The sequence below is a fragment of the Psittacula echo genome (genome assembly GCF_963264785.1).
Source record: "Psittacula echo genome assembly, chromosome: 2".
In the NCBI taxonomy this organism is placed as follows: domain Eukaryota; kingdom Metazoa; phylum Chordata; class Aves; order Psittaciformes; family Psittacidae; genus Psittacula; species Psittacula echo.
The window spans coordinates 25,147,796-25,166,773 of NC_137737.1; the positions used below are offsets into that span (position 1 = coordinate 25,147,796).

At 40.5% G+C, this 18,978-nt stretch overlaps 1 protein-coding gene across 1 annotated transcript in view; it reads right to left on the reverse strand.

Annotated features, from left to right (window-relative positions):
- The window catches only part of OSBPL10 (oxysterol binding protein like 10), a gene marked incomplete at both ends in the record, with an annotated part of 106,237 nt that extends 96,750 nt beyond the window's left edge, over positions 1-9,487 (reverse strand). The window contains one exon of the mRNA XM_080609596.1: positions 9,192-9,487. Within this exon, the coding sequence (XP_080465722.1) occupies positions 9,192-9,487 (296 nt within the window). The remainder of the gene's footprint in view (positions 1-9,191) is intronic.
- Positions 9,488-18,978: the final 9,491 nt, after the last annotated feature.

The window sequence follows — 18,978 nt, forward strand, 5'->3', positions numbered from 1 at the left end:
TATCGTAAGTCTCTTCCCTTCTGGTGCTTGCGCACTGCCCTCCGATGGTCGCGGGCAGGGGTCTTCAAGATGAAGTAAGAAGTCTTCCTCACGGTGCACTTTTCACCTTTGGCACAGTTGGATGCCCCAGTAATCACAAAGCTAGCAGAAACCAGCTGTATCTGCAAGTTTCTGATAGCTGGCGAAGATTTAGTAACAGTGTGACCTTCGTACAAAATTTACTGCAAGCAGAACAGGATGGGCAGACAAGGAGTATCATAAGCTAGCAGATGTTTAGGAGTCACTGTCTCCAAACTAACTGATAATTAAAAGGATGGTAAGAAATAATTCATCATTAGAAGGACGGAAAGAAATAATTCACTCTTGTTAGTAAGACTATTAAATTCTGTTATCACACCACAGACTAACAACACATTGTTCTCTATCTTAGACCTAAGTTAAGTTAAAAGTATTTTAACCCTATGTTTTCCAGGCACTTGCTTTCCTTATATTAGAGCTTCTACAAAAACCCTACTGTGATAAGGCACAAAGAAAACATTCAGGAGAGGTTTCTGTGCCAGTGCAAAACTCCCAAACGCTTGCATCAACGAATAACACATTTTGCTCCTCCACCTTGCCTACACATCAGTACCTTTTTCATTATCAATGTAATCATCTTCCTCCTATCAACATGATAAAAGGAGTACAGAGAAACCTCACACAAGTCTTCTTCAATTCTCTGCCACCTCAGGAAAAAGGCAAGAAATTGGCTGGTTTCCCTCTTCCCTCCCCTTTTTTTTATTTTATAAATTTAAGAAGCATAATAGCAGAATGCCTGGTCTTGCCTGCAGTAGCTTAAACTGTTCTCCTTTTACTAGGAAGGGTTTCTCCATATTCCAGACCTAGAAAAACAAACATACCCCTCTCCTGGTGAGGGTTAAGCATACTAGTCTGACTCCAGTGTGCAGATTTTCCCACAGTGTATATGTGTCCCTTACATAAAAGCATGACCCTATCTCAATGAAAGATGTAGCCACCAATATAGCTCTAAGTGGCAGTGTGGTTCACAATCCTGTATATAAGGTAAACACAAAAGCTTTATCAATATAGAGCCCCTTATATTTATGCACTTCTTCTAACTTTTAAATATCCTGTTGAATGACCTAGACAGGTTGTACTATCACAATTCTTAACTGTGCTCCAAGTCCATTCTCAAGCAAATCAAATAATCATCACTGACTTATCTTACAAAAAATCTTGGGAACCTGACAACACTCAACTCTTCATACTGCAACAGGTAATCTCCACAAGGGTGGGTAGCTGAAGAAAAGTCCTTTCCTAGGTCACTAAGAAATATGTACTTAATCTAGGAACTTGCTCAAAATTAGAAAAACTATTAATTTAGGAATTTCAACTTACAACCATCCAACTAATAGCCTAAGGCCTTTCCAGTCAAATACCTTAAGGCACCTGCACAGGTACACCTGTACAGTGCTCTTGAGTGGACTAAGAGATACACAATAGCAACTGCATTTAGCCTGTAGAAGGCTCCTGAAACAAGCACCAAGCAATTAATACTACATATCAACATAAACCTGCCTTTTACTTTGCAGACTAGCACTCCAAATTTAATTTTATCAGAAAATGACTACCAGAAAAATTGTTAGGTTTCACCAAACACATAATGAGTGATTCAAAATGCTACAGTTCATCAATACTTGGTGCATCCACCAAAAACAATGGGAAAGTTCCCAAACTGAAGGAAACTACTCTGTGCGAGTCTTTAAGTATAAATGCAAGAGTCTAGTCAATTACATAGGCATCTCGGCCTACCCAATGCTCAATAAAATAACAGGATGGCTGATACAGTACCTTTTTTAAACAAAGAGAAGATATTTGAAGCAAGATAATTTACTAAAACCAAACTTCCTCCAGAAAAGCTGCTGGGCTTCTGATATCACAAATTTGCTTCAGAATATTAACAGCACTGAAGCAATGTCTAATGCAGGCAGCACTGAGTTTTAGGTATAATTAAAAAAATGAATAAGACAGATTAACTGCATTGAAAAACAGTTAAAAGACGGAGCCAGCCTCAAATGAGGATCTTTGAGTGAATGTATTTCAAATAGGGCTCTTTGGCAACCAGTTCTTGGCTTTGGAATGCTCAGCAATGACCTAGATAGGGAAAAAAAATCCACAAATATTGCTGATGACATGAAAATCAGCTATCATCAGCAAACAACATGCATTCCAATACCATCAAAATAAAATCATGCATCTAGGGACAAAAACCTCATAATTGCAAGGTAGACGATTTACCTGGAAAAAGACTGACTCACAAAAATTCAGGGTAAGGAAAATCTACTGATTATTTTGTCCAAGCAATTCTTCCACCTAATAACCAGTTTCCACAACCACATTTTAAAACTGTCTTCTGCAAACAAATAATTAACTACTATTTCTAACCCCTCAAGAAAGGGGCACGCACATACCATGAGAAAGCCCAAGAAGTATCACTGGGGATACACAAGAACATGTTGCCTGTAGAGAGAGCATACTGCAGGGTGACAGCTCCCACAGCACTTCTTTTTATCACCTTCCCATCCAAAAAAAGGATAGTAAAGTGCTACTCTTCATTTTGACATTTCTGGCACTCATTTTGGTAGTACTAAGCCATATGTTACTGGATATCATAAGAAAACAGCATAACAAGCACCAGGATGTTGCACCACTGATGGCTTAAGCAAAGCAAGTAAGAAGTAACAAGAGTGTAGCTACAAAGATACCTATCTGGAGAACCCAAGAGGCACCAGGGAACATGAGGTCCCAGGGTTGTATGCTATCAGACTAACAGATAAACTTATACGGCAAAATTAGCAACCTAGTTTCCAAAAAAAAAAAAAAAAATGGTGGAGGCTAACAAACTAGCACGCTTTGAACTTTCTAAGTAGGGAATACTGTGTTGGAGGAAATGGGATGTTAACACTGGGTATTTGATACCCAGTGCAAGCACAACCAAGAGCATACACAGTTCTGGTGTCCGCATGTGAAGAAAAACACTGAAATACCAAATAATAAGAATCAGAACTATGAGGATTTTTTAAAACTACTGGCATATCTGACTTGCAGCAAGAATACTCCATGGGTCTAAATTCTCCAAATACAGCCAAACTTTAACTAGCCAGTCCAAAAAGACTACACACAGAGAGAGGTCATCTTCAGACTCATACACAACCAGCATAATCAGATTCAATGAAATGTCAAAGTCTGACATGTATTAAGAACAACAGGCAATTTTTTTTTAAGTAGTGATTAAAGCTGGACAAATTATTCCCACATTTATAGCGCAAAAACCTCTGTCACTATAACAAAAAAATCTCAGATATCCAATGAGAAACACAAGCCTGGGTGGAACGGAAACCATGACAAATTCTATGGCATGTGCTACAGAACTGAGTAGTTATGATGGACCTATATTCTTCAAATTACCTAGTAACTGCTGTCTTGGAAAAGAGAAATGCAGTAGCATTTAGACAGCGTTCATTGAGAAATTTTTATATGCAACAGTTAAATACTAAGCAAACTTTGCCTCTCTGGATTAGGTTCCAAAAAGTAACCAACCATCTGAGTAAGATATCCACAAGACTACAAGATCTAAAGCTCAGTGCCAAGATAACTGAAAACAAAATTGCAGAAGTGTATTAGGACCAAAGAAACTCAAGCATTTTTAGTTGAACCAAATTCAGTACTTTTTGTTTCATCACTCATAATACATATTTAACGAATATAATTTTACATTAAAAATTAATACAGTATTTTCAGCATCTTTTTCACTCAGAAGGTCAGCCTTTTAGATACGTCATAAAAAAAAAAGTAAGAATATTAGGAAAAGCTAAAGCCCAAATACATTGTTCTTATTACACAGTTGTTTTTAAATATAAAATGACTGGGAAATCTTCTGGATACTTTTCTTTCATACTCATTAAAAGACTCCAGGCACATTACTTAGTTTAACAACTTACTGTCACTTCTCCTACTTGAACAAAATCCATATTCATAAACTGGTGGGGTTTTTTAAATGAGCCAGCAAGTGCACATGTGCTCCCTCTAACCATATTTATCACCACATTGCTAAGCACAGAAATCACCATTCAAAAAGCTAGCAGCAAAATGAGCTAGTAATAACAAAACCTAGATAAGAAAGATTAAGTGCCTCGGTGTTAGTGCCAACTGCCACTTCTTTTCACTGTCTGAAAGCTAAGTGTAACGTCTGGGTGAAAGGACGATCACACTCTATTTTGTCTGTCACTTCATTCCCTCTGGTACAAGACTGCCTCTGAGCCCTGAAGTGCACTTGCAAATTCCAAATATATTCCCCGATGAAAATGTCCAAGTCTTATTTGTTTTAAACAGATTTTTCCTACATTGTCATAAAGAATCTTATGCATTAGATTATTAGATTATCCTCTGTATAGGCATAAGCAGCCCTGACATCATGTGACACAAGCAGCTGAGTAACAGAGAACTTTGATTACCTGCCTGGAGACAAGAGAAATGTTCACGGCAGTTCCTCAACCAGAATCCACATCTCCAGAGTGCAAACCAGTTCCTTAATCCTTTTCAATTTCAGCCTGAGATTCAAAGTTGCCTTCTTCCAACTGTTTCTCCAAAGCATCACTGAAGGGCAAGGAATGATGGATTTCTCAGCCTCTCCTTGTTACAATTCCTTCTACAATTCCTTGTTACAAGCCATCACCTTGTTACAATTCCTTCTTTGACTTCACTGTTTGAACAGCCTTCTCCATTCTCCCAACAGAGCTGGTTTAGAGCCAACAGCAAGTGCTGTTCAAACTAAATCAACCAGTTTGTGATTAAACCGGTTAGGTTTAATCAACCACTAACTAAACAAAGGCAAAGTACATCTTAACTGAAAGTTCTAATTTTCCTGCAAAGAAAGTAGTGATATTCACTTAAAAGAGATTTCTTTTTAATTTGTTTTCAACAGCAAAATGTAAAGGAAATCCTGGAAGGTATCACAACTTGTCCTGGGTTCAGCAGCAGCAGTCAGTTTTTCTACTTCTTAGTAGCTGGTGCAGTGCTGTGTTTTGACTTTCAGCCTGGGGATAGTACTGATGACACCAATGTTTTCAGTTGCTGGTCAGAATGTTTAGCCTGACCAAGGACTTTGTGAGTCTCATGCTCTGCCAGGGAGGAGGAGAAGCCGGGAGGAAGCAGAGACAGGACACCTGACCCAAACTAGCCAAAGAGGTATTCCATACCACAGCACGTCATGCCCAGGATGTAACTGAGAGTTCCCGGAAGGGCTGGATCACTGCGGGGTAGGGGTGAGGTACCGGTTGGTGAGCGGTTGTATTCTCTTCCCTTGTTATTTCCTTTATTATTACTATTATTGGTGGTAGCAGCAGTGATTTGTGTTATACCTTAGTTATTAAACTGTTCTTATCTCAACCCATGGGAGTTGCATTCTTTCGATTCTTCTTCCCGTCCCTCCAGGAGCGGAGGGAAGTAGACTGCGTGGTTCTAATTTACGGCCTGGGCTTAAACCACAACATAACTCTACACAAAGCGCTGTGTAGATGTGCCAGAAACCCACCAAGACAAAAAGATGATGTAGTGGAGGAGTTGGTGTTAATCTGATTCTAGTAAAACAAAAAAATTCCCATTTCAGCAAACTTCACAAATATTAAATAAGCATCTGGTTAATTTCTCCTTCTCAAGATGCTGTCTACTGTTAGCATCCTGACAGTATGATTTATTCTATATTAAGAAAACAGTTTATTTCTCTCGGATAGACTTCTCCCCAGCATTTATATTGGTATACCTATACAACTACAGTCCAAAAGGAGCCTGGTGGTGGTCAGCCATCAGGCACAACTCATGCAGACTGGTAACACGATACATGTCTCATCTGAAAGAGGAATATGCCAAAGTAATGCTTTAGGAAACACCTGGGCTACAAAACAACTTAGAGCAGTTCAACTCAGAAAAGAAACACCACTACCATCCGCTGTTACAAATTCAAATTTAAGCCCCAGCCCAAAGCAGATGATTCAGGGCTCATACACACTTGCAGGACAAAACTCCAGAAGTGCTAAAAACATTTTCAAGGAAAAGGGGGAGGCAGACCACAAGTGAATTTCACATTACTTTGGTCAAATGGAACTTTAAGACTTTACAGCACTTTATGGATCTATTAAAAAACACAGTAATAATGCCATAGGCAGTAAGTATTTCATTAATATCAAATTAATTAATGCAAAACAGGTTTTGCATGAGATTATTCTACAGACATATCTGTTCATCCAACCACGCAACTCCCATTTATAATACAAGCTATTACCCTCCCATACACACAGAACAAGTAAATCCCAACAGAAATGCTTCCTTGCAGTACATCAATTCTGAGAACGTAATTACTTGTAATTTTGTATGTGAAGACAGTCAGATGCCCCAATGTCTGGGACCAGACACAAGTGTTCTCACGTCAAAGGATCTGTGTTTTAGATTAAGTTCCACTCTCTGCACTCATACCTGTGTAAATCCACAGAAAGTTACAGACTTCAGTGGGAAATCCTCTAGATGCCCAGGCCCCTTGACTCCTTTATCACCCAACAAACTGCCTCAAAATAACCAAACAAAACCCCACCATTTCCTTCTGGTAGTTATAATGATGAAGAATCACCTTACTCATTTCCAGATCAGGTTGTTCCTGACCTGCTAGAGCAGAGCAAATAGATTTCGTTAGTAACCAACAAGAAACCCTCAGAAATTCTGAAAATAAGAAGCAATAGAGCTCTCCAGATTGACTGAATTTGAGGCCTTCCAATTACATCAGTTAATGCTTTTGAACACAGTATTATGCTTCAGTATTCACACTCAATTGCCTCATCTAAACTATCTTTCATACACCTGCTAAAGGACAATAGATAAAAAAGTTAAATTACTTTATTATAATTCAAATAACAGTAATTTCCTTACACTTGTAGAGCCTACTCTGCACAGTAAGCGCTGGGTAACCTAGGAAAGCCTAGGAAAGCCTTCAATACCACACAGCATAAGCTAACATTAAATACATTTAAATTGCTTAGGCTAATGGATAAGGAACTTCAAAGAAGCACATTCCAAATCCATGATCACTGAACTCTTGTCAGTTTTTGCTTTATTTTTCCATTTTATTTATATTCATACCATCTGGAGGTATTGATCATGTGGTTAAACAATCTTGCGTTTGTTCAGATGAAGTAAACTCAGAACCATTCATTCAGATCATTCAGTAACACATACACTCTGGGTTGATTTGCAGGTGCCAACTATGAAGTCACTTAGCAACTCTTACAGACTGAGCTCCAAATCATGGAAAACACACTCTATAACAGATACTCAGATGGTCAAGCAGACAACCACACTCAACCTACGAGATCACTACTCATGTATTGGATCTTACATAGTAAGACCAACATTTGTAAGGCTCATTTCAGCTGTTCCATTTAATACTTGTATCAGATTCCCTATCCCAAAAAACAGATACATACATCAACAGAGCGGAGTAAATAAAAAAACAAGTTATTTAGCCTAAAAGCTCTGTGTCATCATAAACCACTTGCTCAAACAGCCAGATTAACAGAAAGTAAAATTGGCAACTGACAAAGCACAATAAAGCAGCATTAGAAAAAGACTGCTAAAAATAAACAGACATTAATTTCCAAGTGCTGTGATACAACTAACTGACTCTTTTTTTGGACATACAGATTTCTTGGACATACAGATCATACATGCTATATGTCAGCCTTATCAAGCCTTATCAAATATTTAACCTGCTCCCAAATACAACAAACAGGTAGTTCTAGATCCAAAGATTCACACGCAATGACTTCTTTGTAATTTCATCAAATTACATGAAAGCGATCCTTAAAATCACTCACAATAAAGAGTTACCATTTCTACAAAAAGAGATGTTGGGCTTTTTTAATTTTTCGTCATGCATTTTAGTCCTACATTTTAGGTATTAAGATGTGTTTATTTGGTTTTTGAAGAAAACTACAGGAAGACCACATAAATCAACAGACACAAGTGTAATGTGAATCTAGCACAGAACTGCAGTAACTGAGTGACAGTAAAGGGCCTTCTCTGTGTCTACACTGAAGCAGTCTACTTCTATGGAGGTAAGCAAGTGTCCAAACCATACCAAACATATAAATTATCACTTACAACTGGCACACCTCCAGTGCATGGAGTTAGACCAGCTCCTTAAACTTTCCAGGAAGTACTGCTATAGTACTCCTACCACTGATTTAGCCCGACACGAGTCAGCATCATAGCATCACTGGCATTTGTGTGGTTTAACTCTGTCACTTACAAATGCTTTAAAACTACTGTCAGGACACCAAGGTCCCAGCCAGGGCCATGTTCTTACTGCTTGGGATCACTTAATGTAAGCAATAGCAGGTTTTGGTAGGCTTGTGTGTGTGTTTGCTTGTTTTTTAAAGGTTTGTGCAGGGGGTTGTAACTAGTCCTGTAAATGTTCTGTCTATAGCATTTGCTTCTCTCAATTTCAATAGATCTCAATATAGCATTTTTAACTGCAGAGTCTGGGCTTCAACTCTGTAAACAATTTTACACTGAGATACTAGATTCAAAACCAGGGACTTCCACAGATGCACATCAGCATGTCCACACCCAACAAATTGCAGGACCAGGGCCTGTCACCATTCTCAACATAAATTAAGACTTGTCAAACAGGTAGGATATAGCAACAGAAGAGATCGTAATGAACACACAGGTAACTGCAATAATAACTACAACCGTATCATTTTTTCCCCATTTACTTTGGGGGACTCTTACCCAGTTTTTCATTCTTTAGTTATCCAAGATAACTTCACAGAAGTCTAACGTGATAGAAAAGGAGCTTAAAAACGGGACGCAGCCGGGAGACCAGCATATACATCGTTAACTCTTCCCTGCCCCCGCCAGCACCGGGCTGCCCCCACCCCGTCCTTACGCTCCTTCGGCTGGAAAGACAAACGAGTAACACAGAAGGGAAGTGGAGGGTAAAGGCGCCTGGCCTCGGGCGGAGATGGCGACAAAGCCCGGCCTACCTGCCCGCGGCGGCTGGGGAAGGGGCGGCGGCTGCCCGGACACCATCTTGTGGCGGGGGGCGACTGGGGGTGAGGACCCTAGGCCCAGCGGTTTACCTGCTCTGCCAGCCCTGCAGGAGGTTGGTGTATTTGCTGAGCGTCCCTTCCAGCACCGGCTCCCGCCGCCTGCCGCCGCCGGGCGCCTGCGTGCACCCCGGGCTGGCCGCCGCCGAGCCGGGGCTGCTGCTGCCACCTCCACCCCCACCGCCTCCATCCAGCCTCGCCGCCGCACGGCCCGGCAGCCCACGGCTGGCGGAGGAGGACGAAGGGGACGAGCCCGCCGATGTGGGGCGGCTGCTGCTGCGGCTGCTGCTGTTGCTGCCGCCCTCGCTCACCGCAGCCGTCTTCTCCATGAAGCCGCGCAGCGCACACTGGTAAGCCTGCCACCCGTGCTCGGCAAACCCCTGATTCACAGGCGGCGCGGGGAGGGGCGGTGCCCGAGGGAGAAGGGGCCGGGCCGCGCCGGGCGAGGGAACCGCCGCGCTGCCTCCTCGCGAGCTGCTGGGGGGAGTGGGGCGGCGGCCGGAGTCCAGCGGCTCATAGCGCACCCGCCAGCCCGAGTCGGGCTAGGCCGCTGCCCTAGCGGCGGCAGCCGGACGGCACGGAGCAAGGGGGACTACCGAGTGTGTGTAGGCGAAGGGCCAGCGGACACGGAAGCTGTGCCCGCCAGAGAGCGGAGCGTGGCACCGGAACGGGCTGAGGCGCATCGCTGCCCTGGCGTTACCTCGGAGCGTGACACGAAGGCCTGAATTGCCCATGCAGCAATGCGCTGGAACTGGCCAGTGTCCGCACACGGGGACAAACCGAGAGGCCGGTGGTGTGTCCAGCAGTCAGGAGCATGGCAGTTGTGCCCAATGCACAGCATATGCTGCTGCACATAATGTATATCGACATACCATACAATCATGGAATGGTTAAGAGTTGGAAAGGACCTTAAGATCAGCTAGTTCCAACCTCCTGCCATGGGCAAGGACACCTTCCACTACAGCAGTTTGCTCTAAGCCCTGTCCAACCTGGCCTTGAACCCTGCCAGGGATGGGGCAGCCACAAGATTCTCTGGGCAACCTGTGCCAGTCTCTGAACACTCTCATAAGTGAAGAATTTCTATCTTATATCTAACCTAAATCTTCCCTGTTCCAAGTTTGAACTCATTACCCTTTGTCCTGTCACTACAGTCTCTGATAAATTGTCCCTCTCCAGCATCCTTGTAGTCCCCTTCAGACACTGGAAGCTGCTCCGAGGTTTCCATGCAGCTCCAGGCAGAACAGCCCGAATTTTCTCAGCCTGTCTTCATACATGGGGCGCTCCAGCCCTCTGATCCATCCTCATGGCCTCCTCTGGACTTGCTCCAACAGTTCTATGTCCTTTTTGTGTTGAGGACACCAGAACTGTACCCAGTACAAGTGAGGTCTCACAAGAGTAGAGTAGAGGGGGCAGAATCCCCTCCTTCGACCTGCTGGTCACGCTTGTTTTGATGCAGCCCAGGATATGGTTGGCTTTCTGGGCTGCGAGTGCACACTGCCTGCTCATGTTAGTTTCTCACTGACCAATACTCCATATCATCAGTCCTGTTATTTACCCAGACTTTGGAAAAAACACCACTGTGGATTAAGTCACATCTGAGAACAAAAGATGCAACTTCTACATCACTGTAAAAAGCTAAGCAGGTCGTCGTAGTCAGCTCTTCACAAAGCTGTGTGCTTCAATACCCAAAAATCACTTCTGTGGCCATCCTTGCTTCATTAGCCAAGTGCCTCAGTTCTGTTACAATGTTTCTTCACAGCATGCTAGAGATGTGGTTATTCTTGTTGTCATTTAATAATTGGAGACCTGAAATACAGAGGAGCTCAGAGAGTCTATGGCAAAATATCAGCTGCCATAAAGAAAAAGAAAAGAGACAACCAATGTACAAAACAGTGTTTCTCATGAAACAAGAACCATGGGGCAGCTGACTTAGAACAAGCACAAGAAAGTATCTCTTGTGCTTTAAACCCACTGAAACTGGAAAGTTTTACAGTCTGTGTACAGTCTGTATCTTGTGTTCCCTGTGTTCTACACCTCAGAAGATATTCAAACCATCCTAATCCACATACAGCTAGAGGTCTATATTCCCCATATAAATCAGTATAGAGAGCGGAGCTTCTAACTTTGATTCTTCCAGTTTTCTCTCTGGAAAATCATACCATATGTGTTGTGGTTGGGTAGCTGAAATGTTGGGCAAGCTGATCCTGGATTTTGGATGGTTAAACTTCTCACATTTTAGCTAAACACTGAGGCACTGCAGTCTGGAAACTTGAATTTTAATGTAGTATTTCATTGGTGGAACATTTAATGCACATCTCTTGCAGTACAGGCAAAGATTATTAACTCAGTTATTTTTTAGACCAAAATAACTTTGAGTAACTACTTTTCCAAGTCAGAGCTGTTACTTGAGATATTCAATGGAACAGTGTTCCATTGTTCACTATGGAAAGAAATTCCATGACCACAATCTGAAAATCTTCATACTCAGGCTCAACTACACCACTTCTCATGACCAGTTTTCAGAAGACATCGGGACAAACAAAACATAGTCCTTCAGAAAGCTCAGACCCTGCTCACTAGAGGTAAGGATGAGCTCCCTTCACTTCTTCTCATAATCAGTTACAATGATAGCCCAGAACAGTGGGACAAAATGATTTAATGGAGTAACAGTGTCATCACATTAGCCACTGCAACACATTACCTGTATACTTTCTACATTATAGGTAATGAATTTAAATTTTTTCTGCCTTCCACAGAATTTACTGGGAGAGGATTATGTCAGGAAAATAAACCATCTTACACAGGTATAGAGATGCCTTTCTGCATCTTTGTATACAATAAAACTCAAGTAACAGTGAGGCACTCATTAGGGAGTTTCTGAAATGAGAGGAACAGTGGGCTGTAGGTATACCATGTCCCCAAAATCCCAAAACATTCTTAACTGCTGCTAGAAGGATTACTGTGGTATGATAATATAGGAAGTCCCCTTACAGGTTATAAACTAGTTAATACATGGGATACAAAACACAGGAATAAATGGCCACTTTTCACTTCTCTGAGTTGGGATCTATGTTACTGAGTGTATTCTTAAATCAGAATCCCTTCTCATTCACTCATAGTTAAAACTAGAATCAAGTGCAAAAAATAGCAGAAGGATCTCATGGTAGTGATTAAATCACTGATAAAATGGCAGTTGAAATTTAATGTTGCTAAAAAAATAAAGCACATGGGGAGAAAATAGCTACTACTTTGTATCCATAATGATGATCCATAAATTAGCTATAGTCTCTCAGAAAAGAGACCTTGGAGTCATTTTAAATAGTCCTCTGAAAACCCCGTCTCACTGTTTAAGGGTAATCAAGCAAATAGCTGTGATGAGCTCATTAGGAAAACAGAAACAACATGCTGCTATATAAATCTATAGTACAGCCTGAGCCTGTATACTCCGCATTTATAATATTCCTTCAAAAAGAACAGAGTAAAAAAAGGTATGAACGCCAGCTTTTCTATGTGGAGAGAGCTAACCGAACAGGGTTTCCAGTTGGAAAAGAGACAACTAGTGTACAAAATGTATTTCTCATGAAACAAGAACCATGGGGCAGCTGGCTTACAACAAGCACAAGATAGTATTTTTTCACATGATTTGTACTTGTAAAACTCCTTGTTGTGAGATGGTTTGGGATGCCAAACAAAGCAATTGTTTTTGAAGAATCTTTAAACAACATTGACCAAAATGTTTTGGATATATCTGGATAAGTTCACAAAGGCCCTAAACTTTTGACTTTTTGAAGACTTTCATCAATAGATGAAATAATCCCTGCCCTGTTCTTGAGTCTTTCTCTGAGTACCTGTTAGTGGAAGGAATAAGTAAGTACTGGACTAGGTAGACCTTTTGTTTAACCTATAGTGCAGCTTTTCATATACTAAGGATTCTTTCCCCTTGGTTAACCAGAGGTCCTTTAGAGCTAGATATTGGCACTCTATGCTGTTTTTACATTGTATTTAAGCAAAAGAATATGTAATTCTTCTCACCCCTTTTCCCTTCCCATTATGTACATACTGTTGCAACCTGACAGAACTGGGCAACCTTTCATAGCAATCTTGCTACCAGTGAGCCCCTATCCTCATTTATTTTTAGTAATTACTTTTTTTCTTAATATTTATTTTTAATATGAGATCTGTAATTTTTTTAGACTACCTAATGGTCTGTCCCAGTAGACCTAGACTTCAGGGTAATACACAGTGAATTAATACTGCATGATTTATGCTTTGTCACAAGTATCCTCAATTAGCTATTTAACAGCAACCTGCCTAATGAAGATTCTGTTTCCAGGGTAACACAGCTGCTCCATTACAGTGGTCCTTTAAAACGTTACTTTCACTCTCTGACCAAATGTCGTGGTTTAAGCCCAGGCCATAAATCAGAACCACAGAGTCTACTCCCCGCCTTTCTTCCCTGCCCCCCCCTCCCCCCGCTCCCAGAGGGATGGGGAGGAGAATCGAAAGAATGTAACTCCCACAGATTGAGATAAGAATAATCCAGTAACTAAGGTATAACACAAACCACTGCTGCTACCACCAATAATAATAATGATAAGGGAAATAACAAGGGAAGAGAATACAATACCACCCGTCGAAACCCAGCCTGATCGAGCAGTGAACCAGCCCTTCCGGGTAACTCTCAGTTACCATCCTGGGCATGACGTGCTGTGGTATGGAATACCTCTTTGGTCAGTTTGGGTCAGGTGCCCTGTCTCTGCTTCCTCCCGGCTTCTCCTCCTCCCTGGCAGAGCATGAGACTCACAAAGTCCTTGGTCAGACTAAACATTTGAGCAGTAACTAAAAACATCGGTGTTATCAGTGCTGTTCCCAGGCCAAAAGTCAAAAACACACCACTGCACCAGCTACTAAGAAGGAGAAAAAATGACTGCTACTGCTGAACCCAGGACACCAAACCAGAGTTTTGCCTCTTTCATTAAGTACTCCAAAGACTCAAAATAACTCATTTATCTCACCTTTTAGAAAGCAAAATATCTGCTAAGATAACAAATTCAATACCATTTGCCCTTATTGGGAAACAGAGATGGTTCTCCATCCTTTGCTAAGCTACACAGTTTTAGCTTCTAGAACAAGGTCAGCTCATAATCATAATGCATTTTCTAATTTCTGTTTCCTGGTGATCTTGCTGTGGGTTTCTATACCTTTTCAATGCTGCCCTAACAAACAATTTTCTCAAATTACTTTCCAATCTCTTGTTTGCACCTCCTTCCACCACCAGATTTCCACATAACTTCTTAACATCATAATCATATGGAGGAATTTAATTATATGCTCTACACAAACTTCTTCTGCCTGGTCTACATTCAAGCATTGAACATACTCGATGGAAACGCCCCAAGGCTGACTCAGTTTTACTGTCTCCTCCTTCTCGCTCTACAGAGTCATTCTGAGACACTGCTTAATTTCGCATGAGCTTTGGAGGCTAAAGCCATTTGCCACTAAACTTCAAGCAATACTCAGGGTAAGAACATACCACTGTGCACCTCTATCACAACGATCTACAGATGTCAGCACTGGAATGACTCAGACATGATTCCTAAAGTTCAGTTCATGCCACAGTCTCACCTGCTGTCACTAACGCTTCCCCAGTTGTAGACAATTGGGGAATGAATGCAGCATGTGGAACAGTGCACAGCAGCAGTATGTCCTCCAATCCTTCCTCAGATCCAGTTCTATAGATTCCTGGACTTGAAGGTCAGAAAGAAGCAGTGACACCTCTAATTTGGCCATTTCATAATACAGTACAAGAATTCTAACACTGTGTTCTCTCTTATATAATGGTTTCACTTAGATTTAACCAATGTGTTATCAATAAGTAAAACACTTCTGACCTAAGGATTTCAAGAACATAGAGAGGCTGCCATTTAACTTTGCAGTCTGTCTGGCAACTTTTGCATTAGCTTTGCTGAATCACTGTGCATTTTATTCTCCCTCCCTGGTGCCTGTAAGCCCACAATGTATGCTAAATACGCTTCTTTGCTACATTTCATCTTGTTGTCAGCAGCTCCTCATCCAGGTTTCTCATCCACCAGCATAACCTAAACCTCACTTAACTTAAAGCTGGTGACAGGGAAACAGTCAAAAGAGAGACAGCATATGACAAAAGTATCAAACTACCTCTGCTTCCAGAAGTAGTCAAGGCCAGGAAACAGGGGCTTGCAGGGTAATTTACTCTACCATGAGGCATTGCTTGGACTAAAGTTTGTGCTGCCACAGCTTGACTCTCATAGCGTTTCTAGTCAGCTACAGTGCACTGCTCTGTAATTTGCAGGTTAGACCAGCTGAAAAAAAAAAACTGGCAAAAATGTCTGACCCTCTGGAATACAAACTTTGGAATGGTTAGCTGGAGAGAATACTAGTTTATAGAATGCATATGATGTGTATTTGCACTGGATGTTATTAAGTGTGCAGGAGGGAGTGATGTACAACAACCATGACAAAAGGTATTTTCTGCATAGTTAGAGTCAACCCTTTGAACTACAACTGGAAACAAACAGGAAGCCAGTACAAAGAAACGAAGTGAGCATGAAAAACTGAGTATAAGAAACTAAGTGAGCATAAATATCACTGACACTATATATTGTATATTTTAGACAGTGGGAACAGCCTTATTCTGTGCCAGGTAATATTTGAACAGTTGTTATAGGTAGTCACAAATACAGTTCTTTACAATAGATTCATTTATATACTGGGGTCAGAAGAAAACACCAAGATTATCTAGTATTACCTGCTGGATACAGAAACCCTTTTTGGTTTGATGTAGAATTACAGGTAAATGTTGAGATACTGAATCTTAACAGTGTGCAGGCCTTTTACCCACTGTTTTACTAGCTCTATAATTAAATATTCAGAGATTTGAAAAGTACACTAGCCCACTGAGGGTCAAATTCATATTCAAGATTAGGCTGAGTTTACTCAGTCTTTTATCTTACCTCAAAACAGTGCTCAAGCTGTCGTTTATACCCCCTTTTTTGGGAGCACAGTGTTTCCAGTGGAATCTGTCACATACACCATTTATTATTCATAAGGTGCAAGGCTGTATATCGCTGTAAAAACAGCCATCTTAGTGTCCTTAGTTCTAAATGAAATATCTATGCACCTGTAATCTTATGCCGAATTTGGAAGACCATTTTCACATCCTAAAAGTATTGCTACAGAGCACTTATAGTGCAGAGTGTATATTTATTGACAATATAATGCTAGCTTATGTCATTTGGGCTCTGATCTCATGCTCCACCACCAGCAATTTGTATAGTCATTTGATAATAGCATTCAGTATTTTACAGCTTAAGAACCGGTCTCATTCAAATTTGACCAGTCTCTAATCCCTTTTTCACCCACAGCAGAGCTGTATTTTACTCATGTCATCTTTAAAAATGCTATTTAGGTAGTGTTAGAGTCCACCACACAATGGGATGACAGTTTAAAAAAGGAAAGAACTATGCACTGGAAATTTAAAACAAAGCACAAACATTTAAGATAATTTGTCACTGAGAAAGGGACAAAAAAAAACAGTTAATAAAACTTTCTAACAACTACTTATGCAGAAAGTACTTTAAATTACTAATTTCAGACTCCATTCTGTGAGCACTTTAATCTACAGAACCTAATTGAAATAAATACAAGTTTCTAATGCAACAGGACTGATTTCTTTGTTTTATCTAAAAATCTGCATAAAAAATACTGGTAGGTATTTCAATATATGTGGTTGAAATACATAGCCATGACAAAAGACAGAGTGTGTTTGAAACACTTTCTGAAACTGTGGAACCTTGCATTAAAACAACCACAATGTTCACTCCTTTTTCCATTACAATGTTTAAGAAACTTGGCAGATAATGGACATTTCCTAATTTTGGAGAGCGATGTTAACACAAAAAGCAAGAATCTTAGAGAAAATCTTGATACCTATATTTTAACTGCTTTTTACTATCTAAAGAAATCTCTTGTAAATTCAATAAACTACTGAAGTATGTTTTGCCATTCAGTTCTAAATTTTAGCTCTCACCAATAAAAGCAATCAATAAGCACATAAAGGACAGTAAAAGACAGTAAAACTTTTCTCCAGTGAATTTGCTTGTAATGCTTGCTGTCTCGTATCACACTCAGCCTTGACAGGAGTATCCAGTGGAGATAACCTCAAATATGCAAAGAGCTGAATTATGATTCTGTCCCTATGATTTCTGAATCTCAGCTGTCAGCTTTTATCTTTGACTTTTGAGAGCCTACTCTGCAAAACTGAATGTGCATTCATATATGGCTTGACATGAGTGTATTTGCTGTGATTTCAAAGGCAAAAACAAATGTTAATTTTCTAGAATAATCAAACTACAAGCTCAGGAAGCTGCCATTTTTCAGTTTAACTTTTCCTGACCTTGGTCTTTTCCGTAGAGGATGCCTGGAACAGGCACTCCTTAACTGCAGTTTCACAAATCCAGACATTCTAAACTCTGAGCTTTGCCAGCTTCAATCAATCATAAATTTTCCCTTATTGTGGTGATACTTTGTTACAGCCTAAAAATGGGGCTATGCTTACAGACAATGAGATAGCATTAAAGTTATGAAAGTTGATGAAAAAGCTTCCAGACACTAACAATCTGAAATGACAATAAGAGGAAGAATTCAGGAGTTTGCACACAATGATTATGTTCTTCCTTCTTTATAAGATAGACAGGAGATTGGAGAAATCTGTGTTGTTTTTTTCTGGCATCCTGTTTGTGTGAAATGAAGAAGAAATGTCTAATCTTACTATCCTATTGGGAAAAAATAGGGACCAATTCTGGAGGACCCTGAAATTCCGATCAGGAGAAGCCAACTCCTACCTGACAAGACAGGCATTGGATCTCTAAAACCCCAAATTTTCTCACAAAGTTTTGAAAATATCATCAGAAATAACATTTTAAACAAACATAACGAAGCCTTGAAGGGTCTCAGCAAAGACTTTCCCCATCCAAATTAGGCTTCACTGATGTCAAATTTAAAGATTCTGTACATTCTGCACATAATTTACAAAACGCTTCATGGAAAACAAATAGAAAGGATCAGAAGTTTTAGCATAAATATCAAATGAAATAGGAAAAGACTTCAAAAAGTCACACACCTCCTTTTTTTAGAAGACTGCTTGAACAAAATTATTATCTTAAAAGCTACAAATAAACTCACACACAGCATGTGCTTCATAAACTCAAATAGGGTCTTATTATGGGAAAACACAGCCCATATACTTCATGTCAGAAATCAAATTCATATTGCTTTCAGTAGAGAAGGGCATAGAATTCTATTGCTGACAGGGGAAAATCAGGGTTATAAGCAGAAACAAAGACAAGCATCAGTCAGTTTGAAAGAGTTTTAAGGTTTTTTTCTTCACCACCAACAATGAGGACTGTCACACTACATTTGGAGAACCAGCAAGGTTTTTGGCAGTTGCTATCCTCTTATTTTGCCAGTGAGATCTGTTCTAACCAAGTATAGACAACACTTAGATAGCAACACAAACGGCTGGTCTACTTTAGAATTCCCAGTGGAGGTGGAGCTGCTCCAATGTCAGCCTGACAGTGTAATGGGGTGTATGGCAAAAAAGGCTAGGTTAAGATGCAGTCTTTGGAGTCTGCACATAAATCACGTGTCAAAATCCTGGCAGTTAGCTGCCAGAAAGTTTATAACCCAGGCAGAAATAGAAGACAAGTCTCCTGACATAACCACAAGATTTTCTCACTCTCATAGAGCTTCAGAAGGAAAACTGATGTTTTATTATGCAGTG